This window comes from Mustela putorius, unplaced genomic scaffold (assembly GCF_011764305.1).
Source record: "Mustela putorius furo isolate JIRA1106 unplaced genomic scaffold, ASM1176430v1.1 tig00000832_pilon_pilon_pilon, whole genome shotgun sequence".
NCBI lineage: Eukaryota > Metazoa > Chordata > Mammalia > Carnivora > Mustelidae > Mustela > Mustela putorius.
The window spans coordinates 1,385,989-1,407,312 of record NW_025421491.1 but is presented as its reverse complement, the minus strand read 5'-3'; the positions used below and the strand labels follow the sequence as shown (position 1 = coordinate 1,407,312).

The following is a 21,324-nucleotide window of genomic DNA, read 5'->3' as shown; positions in this document are numbered from 1 at the left end:
CTACCCCCCTCCCATCCATTATCGAGAATTTGATTTTGTGGCCAACAAGGAGGGGAGGGCAGATTTTGTGGTTCCTTGGGTGCATTCTCTGAACGGCACTTACGTGTCTAGCGAGGGAGTGTGCGGCCATGGGCGACACCATGCGGGGTGGAAGGTGGGCCGCGGACCCACGTCTGCTCTTGCCCCCCTTTTCAGCTGGCCTGTAAATCCCGCAAACCAGTTTCCTCTTCTGTATCATTATGGGCTTGTCCTGTGTGGTTTCTCGGGGTGTTATGGTCTGAGGTCCCATAAAAAGTGTCCTGGGACCCTTGGCGGAGGGTCGGTGGGCTACAGAGCTCTCCGGCCGGCTGTGCTTGCCTTCTGCTCAGACTGCCCTATTTATAGCTCTCTTATGGGATTTAGAGTGTTCTAGTTGCCCTCACACACGTGCTACACGCCCCAGCCTGCTTGCTTGTTCTCCGCAGCCCTTCCTCGTGTCTGAGAGCTGCTGAGTGTAGAGGTTTAGCATCCAGACTCCGAGCCAGACTCTACCTGAGGGTGCGCTCCTTCTTGCCTGTGGGAGCCCGGGGCAGTGCACTTCGCAGCTGCGGGCCTCAGTTTGTCGCGTCTGTACCATGGGGATCATCATAGTACCCACTCATAAGATTTTCATGAAGACTAAATGAACGAATGTCGTCTGTTTCCTACTGGAATGTTGACTCCACAAGACAGGGACTTGTTGAAGGAATAAATAAGGGAATGAGTGGATAAGTAGATCAATGAATAACAAGCATTCAGTTCTAACCAAGGAGTTTATCTTCATAATACCCCTGCGAAGAAGCTCTAATCTGTCCTCCCGGAGCACCCTCCTTTACACCTGAGCCTCCAGTTCCCTCTGTAAATGCAGGGTCTCACACTGTTCCTTTAAACGCAGTATGGTTCGGCTCGTGAATGTGCTCCTTTCCGAGCCCAGCTTTCCCCCAACTCAAGTGTGGGCTCTATACCTGTGTCCAATAAACACATTTTTAGAAAAGACTGCCAGATTGTAAGAAATTCGAAGCTCATTGGGGGAAATTTGAGTATAGGCTAGATATTAGAGAATACTAAGGATTATTACAAATTATTAAATTGTTGGGTATACGGATGACATTGTGATTCTGCAGGAGGTGTCCTTGGATCTTAAAGGAGCACACTGGGGTGTGTAAGAATGAAACATCATGATGTCTGTGACTTAAAATGCTTGAGCACTAAATAAACAAGTAAATAAATGAAGAAAATAGGGCAAAGTGTTAACACTGGTGTATTCCTGGTATTGGGTACGCAAAAGTGATTTATACTCTTCTTACTAGCTTTCTGTCTGTGTGACATTGTTCATAATAAAAAGGTCAAGTGAATGAATGGACAGGTGGATGGATGGACACGATTGTCCATTGGGGCCCTGGTTGGTGGGGGGCACTGGGTGCTCTGTGCCGCCATGTTTGTGAGCATCGCTAAGGGGGCCCCGGAGCTTCTCAGTGGAGGTGGAGAGGTGACCGGTGCTCTCTTTGCTGGGCAGGATTTCCCTGGAGGACCTGAGCCCGAGCGTGGTGCTTCACATGACGGAGAAGCTGGGTTACAAGAACAGCGACGTGATCAACACTGTGCTCTCCAACCGCGCCTGCCACATCCTCGCCATCTACTTCCTTTTAAACAAGAAACTCGAGCGCTATCTGTCAGGGGTGAGTGGGGGCCCTCGTGGCCATTTTCTCTGCTCTCCGTGGAAAAAGGAGCTCTTACACCTGGAGTGTTTCTCCGTTGCTGACACCTGATCTGAGCTGTTAATTTGAACTAATGGGAGGCTGGGTTTCTGAATGTGGGATAAAGTAGTAGCAAAACCTGCTTCTCAGGTGGCTGGTGCTTTTTATCTGAGGTGTTTTTCAAATATCCTCCCACAGAGTTAACCCCCCTCCCCCCCCCCCCCGGGGCGGCAGCGGTAGACATTCAAGCCACTTTCCCCTTCAGTTTCTCTGTTGCCTTCTCTATCTGCCTCTGAGTATCTTGGGTTCCCGTGTTAAAGGCATCGGGGACTTCTGTGGTCCTACCAGTTGGGGAGCAGTGTCTCTCAGGCATTCATTTCTAAAGCATGGCTTATGAGGAGGCCATTATTTATTTGTACTTCTCTGGAAAGTAAAAAGGAAGCCCTCACCCCGTGAGAATCGCCCTTCATGGCGGTGCTATTTAAAGTCATGTGATAGGCAACCCAGTGTTCCACAAAATTCCGCTAAACAATAGGCTTTGAAACCTTTTGTGAGGTTTCTGTATTAGGGCTAAAGACCATAATCTGCCTAGAACTGGGGAGATGATATTCCCTGCCATGGCAGAAAGGACCACGCGATGATGCCCAGAAGACAAGATGGTCAGAGCTATCTCTTCAGCAAACAGATTTGGGAGATGTCTAGAAAACGTTGCTGGATCGACAAAGAAGCTCATTGGGAGGTTTGTCAGACAGTTGGCCGAGACTGCAGATGTTTCTAAGCTGACTCAGCTTGGGGAATTTGCTAGACTTGGCTCCAGCGGGAAATTATCCACAGAAGTACTTCTTGGGTGAACCACCAAAGGAGAGACGTACACAAGGAGAAGCATTCTCAACAGTGAAAGGCTTTTAAAAATAAGAAGTGTTTTATGGAGGGGAAGAAAACATGCTTTGTGTAAGCAGTGATCGGATGACGCTTCTGATGGGGACAAATACTCAGCTTTGAGACTGGGTGTTAGAGATGGTGTCACCGTTGTGGGAAAGCTACTGTGGGAGAGGAGTGGAGGCCAGAAAGACAGGACCCTTGACTCAGTATTTTTTTTTTTCATTAAAATATTTATTTGGGAGAGAGTGAGAGCGCACGCGTGAGTGCATGTGCAAGTGCTGGGGTCGGAGGCAGAGGGAGAGAGTCTTAAGCAGAGTTCATGCTGAGCCCAGAGCCCGCGGCAGGGCTTGACCTCACCATCCTGAGATCAGGCCCTGAGCCGAACCTACGAGTGGAACACTTAACTGGCTGCACCACCCAGGTGCTCTGACACAGTATATTTTTTGTATCATTTTATTATGTGATAAGGAGTAAGAAAATCTCCTGTACCCTGCCCAGTTCTCTGCTTTCCCATGATGATGAACCGAAGAGATATCGGACTTGAAGATCCTTCCCATTTCCTTTTTATAAGAAGTCCACATGCCCCCTGTTTCTTATCTTATCCTTTTAAATTCCTATTTGATATATATTTTATCATGTATGTGATCTGTTAGTACATTGGTACTAATAAATATGCATATATTATAGGTGCCTTTGTATACCTTTTTCACTCATATGAGTTCAAGGTCACACCGTCTGGGGACCACTGTGGTAGAAGATAGTAGTTGAGAATTTAAATAGCTGTTGGGTGCCTGGGTGGGTTCTGTTGGTTGGGCGAGTGCCTTCGGCTCAGGTCATGATCCCGGACTGCTGGGATCGAGTCCCACATGGTGCTCCTAGCTCCACAGGGAGTCTACTTCTCTCTCGGATCTTCTCCCGTCTCATGCTCTCTCTCTCTCTCAAATAAATAAGATCTTGAAAAAGAATTTAAATAGCTGTCAAGTAAAAGGAAGAAAAGAGGATCAACACACTGATTTTTTTTTCAAATGATGACTGTTGTTCAAAAATTAGTTTTTAGAAAGTGTCTCCCTGAAGCTGACTATCAAAGTCACAGTTCTATATTTAAAGGCTGAAATTGCTACTTTCCTAAACAAGCTAGCAGATTCAAACATTATTTTGGCAGAACTTGTTTGGATGCCGATCGATAAGATGGAGGGACTTTGGGGTTTTTTTGTTTTGTTGTTGTTTTTTAAAAAGATTTTATTTATTTATTTGACAGAGATCACAAGTAGGCAGAGAGGCAGGCAGAAAGAGAGGGAGAAGCAGGCTCCCTGCTGAGCAGAGCCTGATGCAGGGCTCTATCCCGGGACCCTGAGATCATGACCTGAGCCAAAGGCAAAGGCCCTACCCACTGAGCCACCCAGGCACCCCTGTTTTGTTGTTTTTTAAAGATTTTGTTTTTAAGTAATCTCTATACCCAACCCTGGGCTCGAACTCACAATCCCAAGATCGAGAGTCGCACACTACTGACTGAGCCGGCGAGGCACCCCAAGGGACTTTATTTTTTAATTTGTTTTTAAAAGATTCATTTACTTAATGTTTAGACAGAGAGATTGAGTGAGCGTACACCATGAGAAGGGGTGGGGCAGAGGGAGAAGGAGAGAGAAAATCCCAAGCAGACTCCACAATGAGTGCAGAGCCCAACACAGGGCTCGATCTCACAACCCTGAGATCATGACCTGAGCCTGGCACTCAACCCCCTGAGCCACCCAGGTACCCCAGGTCTTTAGTTTTTAAAATATTTTCTTTCTGCCGCCTGCCTCCGTATGTACAGATACAAATTTCGGTGACTCACACTCTTCCTAAACAATCACTGAAGCTCTTCGGCTGTGTCTTCATTTGTCTTTGTCTCTTGCCATCTGCTTGGTTCTGCTCCTCCGCTCTGCCCAGCGTCGGGGTGGCACGCAGGTGTTGCAAAGCTGAGCCCTGCTCTGTCTCCTGAGAATGTTCTATGGAAACTCAGCGAATGTGCTTCTCGCTGGAGAAGGTTTTTATTGTATGATGTCTGTTTGGTGCTTGTTCCTTCAGTCATAGCACCTACCTGGTCTGAGAACCAGTGTCTAGGCAAGGGGCTGCTTTTAACCAGAGTGAATTAATCCCCACAGACAGCTACAGCTGGTCCGCTCCACAATTTCCACGCACGGCTGATTTAATTGCACGGGATGCACTGTCTCAGCTATTAATCTCATCAACCGATTACTAACAAGCCTTGTATAATTTAAAAACCGAAACCAGTGAACTCAAAAGTAAAATACATACCTTGATTATTACTTAATTATTGGTCGTTTCTCCCTTTCTCTCTTGGTTCTCATCTCTTCTTCATAGAACCAAGAAGTGTGGACTTTGTGTCGGAGCCTGTGAGGCCATTCCGTGAATATTTGTTGGTTAGTAAACCAATTAGTCATGTAATTTACCCATCTCCAGGCAGGATTGGACCTCCATCATGCACCTAGATTGTTTTAGATATAGTTGGCCATCGTCTTTAACCCATATTATGAATTGCTGTGAATCACGGGGGGAGGGGCAGACGAGGCTCACTGTTTTTTAATAAAGCCGATAAACAAGGTCCCTGTCCTATTTCATGGTTCTATAACGTAAGTTATTCTTTCTAGCTCACATACTTGGTTTCTGCTTTTACATCTTAGAGCAGCCTTCATCACGCAGATGAAAAATCTGAGACCAGCCCAGAGTGGAGATGTGCCCAGAGTCAGCAGGAGAGGCTGCCTGACTCTGGGTCCGGGGCTCCCCCCTCGCCGCATCCCGCCTGCCTGCCGTCCTCAGATGAGGCTTTGCATCGCAATGAACTGGCTTGCCAGCCGCTTTCAACACTTGTTCCACCAAGTGCTGGCTGAAAAATTAATGACTGCTTAATGGACATTTCTGTTTCCTGTGGGTTAAACCATGCTTTCCCCCGCTCTTCTTGTCTGATAGAAATCTGACATCCAGGACAGCGTTTGCTACAAGACGCAGCTCTACCAGATAGAAAAGTGCAGGCTGGCCAAGGAGCCCTACGAGGTGAGTGACCCCCCCAAAGCAAAACCCAGGATCGCTTAGGAAGAGTGGATTTCCATTTGGAGAGCAGAATGGAAAGGAAACCAAGGATGGTGGGACGTAGAAGCAGCAAAAGACAAATGCTTCCTGGCTCAACTGAGCCCGGAAAAATGGTTTCCAGTCAAGCCACCATCTCTGTCGTCAGACTGTGGTTCTCAGCTGTGGCCACATGTTAGAATCACTGGGGAACATTTAAACATCTGGGTGTGTGGACTGCCCCCTCTGACCCCCCACTGAAGCTCATGGGGGCAGGAATCAGGGGACGGTGGGGTGGGGGTTCCGTATTTTTTAAAGCTCCCTGGCTGACTCCATTGAGTGGCCAAGGTCGGAAACCACTGTCAGGGCTTCAGAAGGCAAAAATAGATGCTCAAAAAAGTACGTGAGTGTAACGCCTGGCATTGAAAGGAGATAGTAAATGAGGGACAGAAAAAGTTTTGGATGAAACCAAGTTTTTTCAGGCACCTGCTCCTGGCAACTTATTGCTACCCAGAACATATCTAAGAGAAAACACTGAGATTCTTTGATTTCAGAGAAAAACTAGAAAACTACTCTCGTATGGCAAGTTGTACCAGTTTTGGACCCAATATATGTGCTTGTGAAGAGACTGTGCCTGGAAAGCCAGATCCGGGGTCCTGGGGCCCAAGCTGAGGTCACCCCCACCCACCCGTCCCGGACTCCTCACTTGGTGCTTTGTCACACGTGGCTCCTCTGCCTTCTCACTGATTTTCCTGGGAATCTGCTTGCTTTTCCCCTAGGAGCCTCTGCCATATGCCCCCGGAATGTTTTCAGTTAAGGAGAGATCGGTATGGAAGCCTTCCTCCTGCTGGCGGGCCTGCCCCCTTCCTCTTCCCCTTTTCGAACTCCGTTTTCCATCCTCGTGATTGCACAAGCTGGGCCCGTCACCTCGGAAGGAAGTTCTGGGTTGTTCTTGAGTGAGGGTGGGTGGTGACTGAACATCATTCCGGGCTCCTTGTCTGCGACAGAGAGCACCTGGGGCATGGCCCACGCCAGTCTGGTGACACGGGTGACACAGAGCCGAGCTGCCAGGCACCGCTATGACAGGAGCCCAAGGAAGGCCACCCCGAGCGTCAAGGCAGGGCAGAATGGCAGGGCTGTCCCGTCTAGGCAGAACCTGCGGGGGGGGGGGTGAGATTGAGGGCGGTGGGGATGGGGAGGCACCCGTGGCTGAGGAACTGGCAAGGGTGACAGGGGGGGCCTGGGGGCGTGTAGGAGACGCTGCCGGGAATGGCGCGGAGGAGACCGCGGGAGAGGCCGAGTGTAAAATGGTCCGTGGGGTCAGCTGAGCTGTTAGTTAGACTCTGGCGGGGTCAGCAGACCAGCCCACGGAAGTGGCAGAGGCAGAAAGAGAGTTCACGGGCTCCAGAAGGGGAGGGAGGAAAGTGAAGACCGTGAGGGCAGACCACTGTGCTGGTCACGTGGGCAGTGAGGAGGAGCGGCAGTGCGGGCTGGGGGGCTGGGAGGAGTGAGGGGGGGGGTTGGGAGGAGCTCCAGGGATGGCTGGGGTGGGAGGGCTTAGCCTTGACCCTGGGCTTCCTACTTCCTCTGAGACAGGCTGCAGTGCCAGCATGATAAGGGGCACAGGTCAGCTTTTGGGGTGGGGGTGGGGGTTCCGGGGCTGAGCCCCCAGCCCGAGCACGGCTTTCAGGGTGAGGGCAGGAGGGCGCAGGTGGTGTAGGGGGCAGACTCCCCTGAGCTCCAGACCCCTCTGGCCGGTTGTTTACTAACCCTCCTCCTGCATGAGCAAAGGTGTCCCCAGTCCAGTGTGCCTGGAACCGCCCCACCCCTGTGTCCCTCTGCAGGTGACTGCCCACACTCGGTGTAGGGCAGAAACACAGGAGGTGCTTTTCCTGGCCCCTCTGCCAGCTTGACACCTAAACTTCTCCAACCCCATCCACCCCCTCCGTCTCGACCCTCCCACCGGCCGTCCAGACAGCACCGCCTCTGGCCTGGATGTTGGCCACAGCCCTCGCTGGTCACCCCTTTCCCATGAACGCCTGCCTCTCGCTTCTCGGCATGCTGCCAGAGCCAACCATCCATTCTCAGATGGGATCACTTCCCTGTTCCAAGCCTTCGAAGCCTTCCTTCACCTGGAAGGCAAAGTCGGTGATATGGCCGCCGCATCTAACTTGTCCCCCAGATCCTCACACGCAGCCCTGGTTCCTGCTGTGGGCTCAGACCCACGGGACCTTCAGACTTCTGTGCTTTCCTGGCTCCCAGCGCTATGCACTCCCTATTTCCCTCTTCCAGAATGTTCTCCTCACCTCTCTTTGCTGATTGATCTCTTCTGTCTTCAGATTCCAACCCCCGCCATTCTGTGGCCTTTGCCATTGGGTCCCCTCTCTCTACAGGCTGTCACACCCCATTCCGCGTCCTGGAACTTGTCCCATTTGCAGTTCCGCTGCTCAGGGAGTGTTTGACTCATGCTTATCTCCCACTCTGGACTGTGAATTCATTAAGAGCAGGGAGTGTCCCTTTTGCTGCTCAAGCCCTAAGGCAGGGAGGGACATCCAGTCACTTGCTCTGAGGGTTGTTACCTCTACGGGGGTGCAGAGGATTCAGAATTCACCATGAGGCTCCCTTGCCTCTTGGTCTGCATTTGACTCTTGAGGGACTCCAGTAACAACCTACCCAGTGCCCCATGTGTGAGCCCTAAGTGGCCTCCGAGTCACCTTGCTGGTGCCTGTGTCCTTGGTCACCCTTGAACCTGACCCCTGCAATTGTTTGTTTGAAAGCATCTGTGATGGGAAAAGGGCCTTTTTTTTTTTCCACCCAGATTATTTTCTCGGATGATTATCTCATTTGGCCTGAAAACACATGGCGAGTGTTTTAAACACTTGTTGAAACATTTAATGGTTAGGGTTTCAATAGGAACACTAATGGAAAAAGAGCATTTCAATTTTCTATGAGCCATTTGTTTTCTCCAAACAGCAGCCATACTTGTACTAATTAAATTACAGGCCGTTCCGAGATTGTCTCACCCGCCTCTATTGGAGCCCAGAGCGTGGAATGAGGCCAGTTAGACAGCGCGTTCAGAGGAGCTGAAGGGGCCCAGGGTTTCTAGATAAAACCCCTTCGGAGCCTTCGTGCACCTCCTCGCAGTCGCCATCCGCTGGTCCAGGAAAAGCCGCGGGGAGAGGGATGGGTTTCAGGTCATGCCCTAGCTGGCACCGGGTGGCTCGGGGGTGGCTCGGGGCCATGTCCGTGTCCTGGGAGCGTGCGTGGCCTCTTTGTTCTTCTCGGCTCCAATTCTGTTTCTCCTAGGAGACAAAGGAGCAGAATTAAGCAGGAATAATTTCCCCCGTGGGATTACAGGGCTGCTCGTGGACGACTTCCCCACCTTTCTCCTCCTCCTATTCCTTTAAAAGGTGGCAAATATGTCTGTAAAAGTGGGACATCTGTCTCACCTTAGAACGCCTTGAGCATGTGCCCCAGGGACTCCTCTTCCTAAAAAAAAAAAAAAAAAGAAAAGAAAAGAAAAGCTGCCCTCAAGGACCAAGGGCTGCGGAGGTCAAGGAGAGGCAGCCATGGTACTTAAACTGGCTTCTTAAAGCCGCAGAGAACCAGAGGCCTTGTATGTTAAAATCACTCATGTGCAGATCAAAGTCAGCTCAGGCTGGAGGGCTCCTCTGTGGCGCAGAGCCATGGGGCAGCCTGGGAGGGACGCTGTGCCGGGGGTCGCAGAAGGACCGGACCCGCGTGCGGGGGGCTGCTGTCACAGAGCATCACACAGGGTGCTCAACAGCAAGGATTCGCTGTCTCTCAGCTCTGGAGGCCAGAAGTCCGAGCCGAAGGTTGGTTTCTTTCGAGGGTTGTGAGGGGAGAACCTGGCCCGTGCCTTCTCGCTACGGGGGGTTGCCAGGATCTTCTGGGTTCCTTGGCTTAGAGCACGACTGAAATCTGTGTCTTCACCTGCTCTTCTCTGTGTGTGCATCTCTGGGTCCAGTTTCTCTCATTTAATGAGAATCCCAGTCCCATCGCAGTGGGGCTAGATGACCTCCGTAAAGGTGACCCCCCAACGGGCCCCCTCCTCAAAAGTGAAGGAGAATGTGCTTTCACACTCCTGTCCCCCAAGCATCAAAGGGGACATGATTGGCCTGTCCTGACCCTGTCTTCCAAGAAGGTCTCATTCTGAGGTCCTGGGGGGTGAGGACTCCAGAGTATGAACTTAGGGGGAATGCAATTCAACCCATCACAGGGGCAGTACATTTAAAGGGAAAATACTAAAACTTTCCCTTGGTGTCTTATTTCAAATCTATGCAACTTGTAAAAATAAAGTGTGGAATCAGATCAGACACTCCGTGCTGTTGGAAATCGGAGTGGTGGTTACCTTTGTGGACTGGGAGAGGACACGGGTGGGGGTACAGTTGGGTTCTGTATCCTGGTCTGGGTGCTCGTTCCGTGCGTGTTTTTACTCTTGGAGAAAATGCATTGGTTGAACCACTCCCTTGCCGTTAGAGCACTCCTCTGTTACATGTTTTAGACTTTAATTAAAAACTTGGCTAGAAAACCTACTCAGTGCATGACCTAGAGCATCTGCTACCTACTTTCGTGGCGATTTAAGAGTTTGGCTTCTTGTCTCTAAACATGGAAATGAATAATTCTTAGCCAGAGCTGCAAGTGGTCGGGGATAGAGTTTAGGGGATAAATAGCAGGTACAGTTTCTAAATTGTTGACAATGTTGCTGTTCACAGGCTTCCCTGGACACCTGGACCAGAGACCTTGAATTTCATGCTGTGCAGGTAAGAACTTGGGGGTTATGATGAATTCATCTAAGTTCTCCAAGGAGAACCAACAGGGAGAGTGTGTGTGTGTGTGTGTGTGTGAGAGAGAGAGAGAGATGCTTGGATACCAAGAGAAAAATGGATGTTTCAGCTCAGTCCCAAGGCCTTCTGGAAGCAGAATTCCTTTTTTCTCAGGATGCATCAGTCTTTTTCCTTTACTGCCTTCAACTGATTGCACGAGGCCCACCCACATTGTGGAGGGTCCTCTGCTTTACTCAAAGCCTACTGATTTAATTGCATCTGAAAAGTAACCTTTACAACAACATCCGGACTGCTGTTTGACCAAACACTGGGTACCGTGGCCTAGCCAAGCTGACACTTGAAATTAACCATGACATATGACCCTGAAGGTTGAGGGATCTCTCTGCTCGGGGCTGTCTGGACTCCACATCCCTTCCCCTCATCCCAGTCTGGAATTAAAATGCAGAATCCAGTTGTGAGTGGGTTTATCAGAATCCCCTCATATTAGACTGGTGCTTTCTAGGTTTAGTTGACCATTTTTTATTGTCTTGCTGTAACTCTATACTTGGCTATGCATTTATGTATCTACCTGCATGAGAAGTGGGCTGTGTGATAGTCCAGAGCTTCCACGGGCCAATTTATGAACCAAGCCCTCTTTTTCTCAACTCTGCTGTGTTTGTCCTGTGGCAAAATCAGATCTCTGTGGCTTTCCCAAAGCAACCAGCAAGTAACACCTGGGCCCCTGGGCCATCCCAATGGAAGGTCACCCTATTACTCCCATAGGAGCAGAGCTGAGGAGGAAAGGGGAGGAGTCCTGCTCTTTGAAAGGCCAGAGGCTGGAGTCAGAGGGACAAGTCTCAAGGGACCAGTGCTGAGGCTCAGATCTCAGAGGCTGAGGACCTCCTTTTTCCTCTTCCTACTTGCTGTCAGGCCTGCAGACCGCTCCTTCCAGAAGCCCGGTGCACCATCACTCACTAGCTGCTTTCTCTCTTCTCTGAAACAGTCCCGACACTAGAAGAGTCTTGGGCAGACCCTCCTTTATCATGCCACATTTTCAAAGTGTCCAGTTTTATAAACGTCCACTCTCTTGGGCAGTGGGTAGAAAGTGGTTTAAAGAAAACCAGGAGGATTGTACGGGGCGTGCTTCTGGGTCCTCTTGGGGTTCCCCCTCTCTGATCTGCCTTGGGGAGTTCGGTTGCAGTGGGGGGGGTGTGTGGGTGTGGGGAGCAAGTGAGAATCAGAAGAAAACCAAAGAGGCCGCGCAGGCAGCAGCATCGCTGGGAGCGGAGCGCAGGAGCGGGTGTGGGCATGTCGAAGGAGGAACATAATGAGTCCCTCTGAAGATCTGTTTCTGTTACATAAAGCATTTTCGCATCCTGTTCCCTAGATCTCTTGTGGAGAAAATAGGGCATGCAAATGAAAAGGTATAATTGGATGATCGGTTGCATTTGGTTACCTGCACTTGGAGGGTGCTAAGATTGGCTGGTGACATGCAAACAAACGCATCCCTCGTGTGGGCTGTTGACCATCCACACCGATCGATTGGGCAGTTTATCCCTGGCAGGGATCTGCTGGACTCTGAATTCTTGGTATCCCCCAGGAAACAGGTCACCATGAAATCCCCATTCTTCTGGGCTGGAGAAGGGTGTCCTGGGGCCTTTGGGAGAAACACCAGGGTGAAGGATCCTGGAATTAGGTTCAATAGGGTGGCCCGAGCAGGTGTTCTTATTCCATTTCCCCCCTCTTTTGACCCCACTCCATAGCAGCTTTCTGTTTGGTGCCAAATATCCCTTTGTCAGTTACCAGAGAGATTTCTAGAGCCAACCTTGGGTTCTCTCTGCAGAAAATTCATGTCTAGTACACCTCTCCATGCTAATGAACTCTAGTTAAGTGGTGTTGCTGGGGCCCAGAAACTTTGCATCTTGGCTTTTCCGCTTTTGAGAAGCCAAAGAGAGCTGGGGAGGAGCTAAAATGAAGCCAGGAAACCAGGCAGCCCTCTAAAGAGTTTAAGGTCCCAGAGCAGCCCAAAGGGGACTGTACTCATTGTTGTAGACCAGTCCTGAAAAGCAGGGAACGCCAATCTTGTCTTTACTTCTAAACACTGTTTTACAGTGTTTCATAGAAGTGCATTTGATTGCCTTTTTGCTGCTCAGAGTGTCAACAGTGGACCTGGTGACTTTCCTCATAAAAACAGAAGTAGAAAGAACAGCGTGAGAGGAGGAAATTTTGCCAGACTTTTTAGGACAAGCCTCTCATGTGCCCTTTGATGTTTGGGGCACGGGGGCGTGTGAAAGCTTGCTCCCCTTTGCATTAGAGAAGGGGATGTTGGTGTTTCACTGAAACAGGGAGAGTGAAGCCGTAAAGAACCGTGGCCTTGACCGAGATGGGCTGGAGCAGGCGGCCCCCTCTCTCCACTCAGTGACATTCTGCATTGGGACCCGGAGCACAAGCCTTCTCTGTGCCATCCCCAATGCCGACCTGGAGCCTGGGGACCACAGCTCAGTCCTTGTCCCTCGCCAGCCCCTGTGCCCCGCTCTTTCTCTCTCCTGGCCCTGCCCCAGGCTTCCAGAGGGCCCGCAGTGGCAACGGGAGAGGACGACCACTCTCTGGGCTCCGCCTCTCCTTTCTTCCCACCTCGGCCCTACACTGGTGACAGCCAGGTGGCCTTCACGGAGACCCCCAGGCTCAGCATGGCACCCCCACTTTCAATTCCTTCCCTGCCATTTTCAGAGTGGGCGTAATGAACCCCACTCTGGAGAGGCTTTGAAAATCCTCATCAGAAAGAGCCTTCCAAGGCTTCCTTACAAGCTTTTCAGCAACACCCATGAAAAATGGATGAGTTCTCTTGAATCGCAAATGCTCTCAACACTGAAGGCAAAAATGCAAAACTGTCTTTTTTTCCCCCCCCCTCCCTGGTGGTGAGGTCAGGGACTCTGTTAAATGGTAAACATCAGACACTCTTCAGGGCCAGAGAAGGACCTCCAGAGCCATATCACTCCCTTCTCAGAAGCTTGAACTCGATTTTAATTCGGTTCGGTTTTCACTGGCTTTTTTAAAATAAACATTTCAATAACTGTTAAACCTTCTCTGTGTGTCTGGCTTTATGCCAGAGGCTGTGGGGTGGAAGACACGTAAAATAGGAAACTTCACTCCCGTCAGAGGGATCCTGGTAGAGTTCAGGAAAGGCAAGACTTCGAGCAAAAATAGCTAAATAGTGCCGGTGTCAAGTGCGCAGGCGAGGGCGTGTGTGACCAAGGGTGGGCACGGGTCAGAAGCGCCCAGGGCGGCTCGGGGCTCCCGCCTCCTTGGCTTGACTGAACACGCACGAGTAGACATGGGCATGGAAGTGGGTGTGTCTCCTCTGCGGGCTGAGTCTGAGGGCCCCGCTTTAGATAAGTCAACAGATTTCCAGAAGTCCTCATGGGCTATGCCTTAGTTTCTCCAGCGTGTTCTGGAACCACGGACCTCCTCAGGGTGACCTTGCCCTTGCTGGAACACCTCTAAACAGCGCCGTGCAGGGAGCTGGGGGTGAGGGAAGCTGCCTGTGTGGCAGGGAAGGGAGCTTCCCCGGAGCGTCTGCGGGGCCCTGGCTCTTGCGACGTTCATGGTGCAGTTGAGAGCAGAGTTTGGGGAGTCTGGGCTGTCTCAGAGCTCCTCGGAGATCTGTGTGTGTCTGAGGCCATGTGTTTACTTCTGACTTGAAGGATGAAAAGCCCAAAGAACAAGAAAAAAGAGGAGATTTTCTTCATCGGCCGTTTTCCAAGAAGCCGGACAAGAACGCACCCGCGCACAAACAGCCCTCGGCCTCTCTCATCACGCAGATTCAGAACACGAAAGCGCTGCTGAAGGACCGCAAGGCCCCCAAGGCCGGCTTCCCCGACAAAGGTGGGTCAGCTCGGGCTGCGGGCTGGACCCGTTGGGTTTCAAGATGTGTGGTCGCTGCGTACCCCTCATGGGTGGCTGTGTGGGTCCCTGGACGCACGCGATTCCTGTGCCCGTGGGAAGGCAGGGAGCACACCAAGGGAACCTGAGAACCGTCAAGGTCCAGACCGCGGTATTGGCTGCCTATGAAGGCAGGCTTTGAGACAGCGGGGTGGTGGGGGGGGTGGTTGCGCTGTATTGTGGGAGCAGAGACGGGGTACATGGTATCGTGGTTGGGAGCAGAGATCAGGGAACAAAATATTCCAGCAGCAGAGACTGGGATGCAGGAGTAGATGGGGGTGCCCAGTGTTGTGGAACAAGGGACAGGTGTTCAGTCTTATAGGAACAGAGATCGGGGTGCAGGGCATGGTGGTGAGAGAGCGTGCACAGGAGAGAGAGCCCGGTAGAGGCACTGAAGCCTGGTCGATAGAGTCTGGGCTCTGGGCTGCGGGTGGGGGGCTCAGACCCCTGCTCTGTTGGCTTCTTGTGAGCTAAGATCCTGATCCTCAGAGGATCCGAATTCGTTCCCTCGGGTAACTGATAAATACAAGGCTCCCTCCTCCGGGACAGCATGGAGAAGTGTGGAAAGCGAGCAGGGGGGCAGGAAGGTGTTGGAAAGGTTCAGAGTGCCGAGCAGTGGGACTGTTCCCCTAGGAGAGACCTGGTTCTCAGCCGGGGAGGAAAGTTCCACTGGATTCAGTTTCATTCTTGAGCTGGCAGAAGGCAGGGGCTCCCTCTGGGCGGAGCTCTGTTTGTCCCCCCTTAGTGCTTCTGCTCTCTGGCTTGGTCACCAGCAGCGAAGTTGGGCCCTTGATGGCGCTATCTTGTGCTTGTCCCCAAGAAAGTCTAGGTCAGTGCTGACACTTTGAAAAACTTTGTCACCCTTGAGGTGGATTCTGTGCCTGGTAGTTTCCTCGGCAGGTCATCATTGGTTTCTTTGCATTTTTCTTCCTTCGCCCTGAGGCGTCCGAGAGCCTGGCAGGTCGCAGTCATTAGCACTGAGCACCGGCTGTGAGGCCAGACCCTGTTTGAGGCTCTTAGCTCACCCCCGTGAGCTTATTCTCACCCTCTTCTCTAGAGCAGAGGAACCAGGCACGGGGAACCGTGCAAAGTCAGAGAGCTGGTGAGCAGCAGAGTCCAGATTTCCCATTGGGCCGCCTGGCTCTAGAACTTTCTCTCCTGATCCATGCAGCCGCCTGCCTCCTGATGAGGATGGATGAGGAGGAGCCAGCCAGAGCACTCACAGGGTGGGGGGCTGGGGAGCAGGCCCTTGCTGGGGGGCTGGGGGTGGGTAATGCGGTGTGCGGGTGACTTCCAGGTGACTCTGGGCTGGGGATGAGCAGGGCGTGCGTGGGAGGCTTCCTCACAGGCTCTGCACCTCCGGGGAAGTAGAGGACGCAGGACTGGGCAGAGGAGGGGGACCACGGGCCACCAATTAGGAGCCTACGGCTATCGCAGGGAGGGGATGCCCGCATGCTGGCTGGTGCACTGCGCACGTCAGCCGTTGGTGAGAATTTGCTTGTCTCCACCGGCGGACCCCAGGAACCTGTGGTGGCCTGAGCAGGAGATTTATTCTGGGACCTGTGATTTATTTATGTGAGGCGAAGAGGATGCCCGGGGGCCTCGGCTGCTCGTGACTCACTGCTTGATCCTGCGGCTGAGGCTCGACGGGGGCCCATAAAGCCTGGTGGCAGAGAAGGGACGCTGAGGCCGGCCTTGCTCCGCAGGAACTTGGCCTGATTGCCCTGCGCTTCAAATTTGGGGGGGTTCCCTTTCTTTTCTGGCCCGGTTTACAAACCAGGATTCCAGGCTGGGCCTGCTTGAGGTGGAAACTGTGAAGACTAGCTTGTGGCCTTCGGTGTGTAGATGAGGAGTGTGTCACCCCTGTCAGAACAGGGTGAGGCTCCGGTCCGACTGGGCATTGTGAGGAAGGAAATTCGGACACTTGCTACCACACGGGTGAGCCTCGAGAAGGTTCTGCTCAATGAGACAAGCTGGTCCCAGAAGGCAGCAGAGATCCCACTTACATGAGGTGCCTGGTGTCATCAGAGTCACAGACGGAAAGCAGGCTGGTGGGTGCCAGGGGCCGGGAACGGGAGTTCCTGTTGAGTCGGGGAGAGTTCTAGATTTCTGCCACTAAGAGTTTTATTTCACAACAACACGGGATATACTTAACCCTACTGAACTATACACCGAAAAATGATTAGGATGAGAAATTTATGTCATTTTTTTTTTTTAAACACAATTAAAAAAAAAAAAACACCCAAAAAACAAAGTCACGAGGGAAACACTCCTTCCAGGGTCAGTTGTCTGAGGACCAAGTTCATGGGTCCGCAGCAAGCCAGGCCGGGTGCGTGTCATTCTGGCTGTGGGGCGGTCGTTCCACTGAGCCACGGACTTTTTTTATTCAAAGACTCATTGGCAGGGTCCGGAGTTCAGCAACCGAAAGGAGAGCAGATGTTAAGGTGGTGCCGTGGGCAGATCAGGATGCGGGAGGCCGCCTGTCCCCGGCCTGCTGTCCCCTCTGTCCTAGGAAGAGCATCTGGTTCCCTGTGGGGAGCGCCGGACGCCGGAGCCCTTTGCTTCTCGGTTCCTTCTGGTCTCCCTGAGAGGGGTCTGGCTCGGTCAGGAGGCCACAGCAGGCCGGGGAGGGCCGTCCGCACAGTGGATACAACTCTCCTCACGATGTCTTTTTGTTTTTTCTCCTTTGTCCTTTGCTTTCTTGGGTGCAGATTCCTTCGGCTGCCGCAATATTTTCCGCAAAACCTCAGACTCCAATTGTGTGGCTTCTTCTTCCATGGAGTTCATCCCCGTCCCCCCTCCCAGGACCCCCAGGATTGTCAAGAGACCAGAGCCCCCTCAGCAGGGCCCTGGGGTCCCTGGCCTGCCCCCCAAGGAAGACCCCCTGGTGCTGGATATGGTACGCTCCTTCGAGTCCGTGGATCGCGAGGACCACACGGAGCCACTGTCCCCGTCTCATCACTATAGGATTCTCGGCTCGCCTGGGGGCTTGGGCCGCGGGAGTCCCGGGGAGCGGACACTCTCCCCGGCCCTGCTGCCCGGAAGCCTGTCCCCCCTGCACACTCCTTTGCATCCCACTCTGGTCTCCTTTGCTCACGAAGAAAAGAACGGCCCCCCGAAGGAAGAGGGCATGTGTTCCCCATCTCCAGCTCCCAGCAGTGGCCCCACGCAGCCCCTGGGGAGCCCAAACTGCGTGAAAAGCCGGGGCAGGTTCCCCATGATGGGCATCGGACAGATGTTGCGGAAACGCCAGCAAAGCTTGCAGCCCTCCGCAGACCGGCCCCTGGAGGCCAGCATGCCCCCGCTGCAGCCCATGGCCCCCGTGAGCCTCTCCTTCGACGTGCCCGACGGGGTCAAGGGCCAGTGCTGACCTGGGCCGGGGTGGGATTCTGGGTGATCGTGAGGAAAGCAAAGGAACAGAGCTCCGCACGCGCATCAGGGTGTAACGACTGGAAGGCCGCATGGGAGCCTCCTTCAGGGTCTCTGCTCTCCCCCTGCCGTGCCGTCTCCCAACTGTGAATGGCTGACACCCACAGACCCAAAGCCTGCACAGCCCGGCCTTGCACAGGGACCCCAGAGATGCCGGAATTCACTTGGAGGTCTGGTTAGAGGTGCAGTCTCTGTGTCCTGCTTCTGCCCGCTCGCCCACCAGCCCTCTGCCCGCCTCCCCCTGCCGGGCCACTGTGGCCATCAGCCTCTGGGCTACCCCTGTCCCAGCCTGTTATGGGCTCTATGCTCATGCTGTACTCCGGGGGCGCCTCTCAGGACTGTGACTTCTCAGCAGGGAGCCTGTCACGTGGGGACTGGCAGTGTCCCAGAGCGTTTTCCCTTCCTCTAGGAGAGGTGACTCCCCGCAGGGCCCGGGGAGCTGCTGACTCAACGGCCAGGCCTCGGACACCTCCGAGGAAAGTGGGCCGCAGCCTCGGCCAGCGGTGCCGCCCTCTCTGCGTGGGAAGGGGCAGGCCAAGATGGAGCCGGACAGTGGCGCCCCAACGAAAGGCGAAGGCCAAAGCGGACACACATTTGCCATCTTTTTTGGTTGAAACTTGCTAAGTGTCGACTTACCTTTTCCAAAGATGATTTTTCCTTAGGGGATGTCAAATCAGAGTAATAGGATTTAAAAAAACTTGGGTGGGGAGATGAGAAGCAAGCCTACCAAAGTCATGTTTTCACGAGATGATACACGTGGAGGGCCTGGGCGCCCTCCCACGTGAGGCTTTCAGTGGCTGGTGGCCTTCCCCGTGATGGCCCACAGGAGGGCACGATCGCCGTGGGCCCTGTGTTCTTCCCACCTTACCAACACAGCCTAACCTTCTGGAAGGCATGGGACCTAGTTACAGCTGGGTGTTGAGAAAGAAGACGTTAAGGTTCAATGTGGATGCGTTTGGAAAGCACCATTCATTACCTCTGCTTAGTGCCGTTTTGGGGCTGCCAAGAGACCAAGAGGGGTTTCAGCCGGACGGGTTCTTTCTAAGCTGTGAGCCGCCTCCCGCAGCGGGAATCGTGGTCAGAAAAGCAGTTCCATGTGTTCTCTGAGGAGAGCAGCATTCCTCGAATGCGCTTTGAGTCTGCGTCCCATGTTCATACCTTTTGCCAAGGCTTGAACCAAAGATCCGTCTCCGGTTCCTTGTCTGTGCCATCCCTGCATGGCTTTGTGGATCTCCGTGTTGTCTGACCATGTCTCGCAGGAGCCTGCTGGGGCCACCTCCACGTGGAGCCTGGGCCCTGGGGCTTGATGGGGAGGGGAGGCCACTCTGTCATGAGCAAATTTGGGGAAAAAAGAAGAAGAAGAAGAACCAGCACGGGGCAGATCATGGTTAGCTCAGGAGACAGGTCACACCGTGGCTTGGGGTCTTCAGCTCTTGACTCGTACAGGCATGAGCAGAACCCACAGGTCACCCCAAAACTAGTCCGCTCAGCCTCTGAGTCTGAAATAGGCCGTGGGCCTGGAGAAGTACGAAGCCCACCTTCATTCCCACTGGCAGCCAGCCCAGGCCGGGGAGCTGGGGGGTGCTTCTTCGTCTTTTCTCATTTAGCCATTGTGACCTCCTTCTGCTCTGCACGATTCTGACCGAGGCAGGAAAGGTATTTGGCTGACCCTGGAAGCCGCTGGGATAGGCCCAGTCTCGGCTGATCTTGACAAGACCCTGGAGCCGCCGCCTCCCCCCTCGATGGGGTCCTCCCGGCTCTAGGGCTTGCTATGAAGGAGTCGGGTTCCTGGGTGTTGGTGTTATCCCTCTCTGTGGCTCCAGACCGGGTTCCAGAACTTTCCATTGAAAATGGAACTTTTTAAGCAGAGAGAAGAAAAGCATCTGAAAAAGACCCCTCTCCGTTGGATGTGAAGTGTCTGGTTTCTGATCAGTCAAGGAACCGTTTTTGCAAGTGTCCCGCTCTGCAGGTTTGTAGGCCCTGTCCCTGTGCCTTGTGGACTTCTTGCCCCCTGTGTCTCATTCTCGTATTGTACTTGCCTTTAGAACATAGTGTTTTTCTGTATCGCTCTTAGCTCATTGGGACCTGTGTTCTGTTCCTCAATCCAGGAGCAGCCACGGATGGTCATGCAGCTAACTGACCATGTCACCATTGGTAGCTTGAACTGTGAACTCAGGTTTATTCCAGAATCCAGTGAGAGGTGAGGGGGGAGTGAGAAACGGGGGGAGCCAGCTGTATTTTTTGTATGTGAGCACCTGACAAATCTATGAAACCGAGTGAAAGAAGAAATGTTAAATTCTTTATTATTTTATTATATTTATATGGGAAACTTGACTGTCCCTTTGGTTAAGTACAGAGTGTGTTGTCTCTGCCACCCATGACTGTCTCTCATTAGTCTGTGCCCATGACTTCAGTCAGCCTGTAGTTAACCAATGGAAATGACTGACCTATTGCCACGTGAAGTCCAGGAGGAAAAAGTCAAGTGTAATTGTACGATTTGGTCATAAGTAAGGAACGTATTTATGTCACCATTATTAAATATATGTACTTTTATAATGACTGTGAAATACACTTTTTCCCTCACTTGGACTGCTTCATTTATTTGCATTTGGTCAATCTTAACACAATGAGTACACTGCAACAGTCAGGCTGTTTTCTATGTCTGTGACCCCACCTCGGACTTCATACAGGTGGGAACCCAGCTGTAGGGCATCTGGGGACATCTTCCATTCCTGTATCACTGCTTCATTTCCCTAGTAGCAGGTCTATGGTCCACAGAATTCTTTTTTTTTTTTTTTTAAGATTTTATTTATTTACCTGACAGAGAGAGATCACAAGTAGGCAGAGAGGCAGGAAGAGAGAGAGGGGAAAGCAGGCTCCCCGCTGAGCAGAGAGCCCATTGTGGGGCTGGATCCCAGGACCCTGAGATCATGACCTGAGCCGAAGGCAGAGGCTTAACCCACCGAGCCACCCAGGTGCCCTGATCCACAGAATTCTTATCTGACCAAGGGACAGCTGACGGTGGTTCAAGAAAAATCAACATTTTCCCTCTTTTTCAGTAGGCTCAGGACCTCCCTTGGAGATTCTGAAAATGGCACCTGAAGAATGACATCTGTGAATAGTACCTCCAGCTTTTGTCCTTGCTTTAGGGTTGGGGGAAGAAGGGTGATGAGGGGGAATGGGAGGGTTGAATTGTCCTAGTTCTGACTTCACTCATCACTGTCTGCTAAAAGCTTTTCATATATATACATATATATCACCTCGCTTAAAGCCTTGTGCCCCCTGCACAGTGTAGCTCAGAGGATGGTGTAGTGGGAGTGCACCTTTTGCCATGCAAGGTTTCCTGAAGTGTGGTGGGCCCAGGGAGCCCCAATGAGTATCAGGTTTTGGCGATGCTCTTTCCACCCAGGGATCAGAAACATTTCAGAACAGAAAGGAACCTGAAATGATGTGCTTCAACCCCAAGCTTTCTGCAGAAGAGAAAACTCGGGCCCTGAATGGTT

General features: G+C 52.3%; 1 protein-coding gene across 1 annotated transcript in view; it reads left to right on the top strand.

Moving 5' to 3' along the window:
• Nucleotides 1–20,404, top strand: part of HUNK (hormonally up-regulated Neu-associated kinase) — a 99,289-nt gene extending 78,885 nt beyond the window's left edge. Inside the window, exons 7-11 of the mRNA XM_004757560.2 lie at nt 1,535–1,697; nt 5,568–5,651; nt 10,400–10,447; nt 14,155–14,335; nt 17,104–20,404. Coding sequence (XP_004757617.2) covers nt 1,535–1,697; nt 5,568–5,651; nt 10,400–10,447; nt 14,155–14,335; nt 17,104–17,762 — 1,135 coding nt within the window. The 3' untranslated portion in view covers nt 17,763–20,404. The remainder of the gene's footprint in view (nt 1–1,534; nt 1,698–5,567; nt 5,652–10,399; nt 10,448–14,154; nt 14,336–17,103) is intronic.
• The last annotated feature ends 920 nt before the right edge of the window (nt 20,405–21,324 follow it).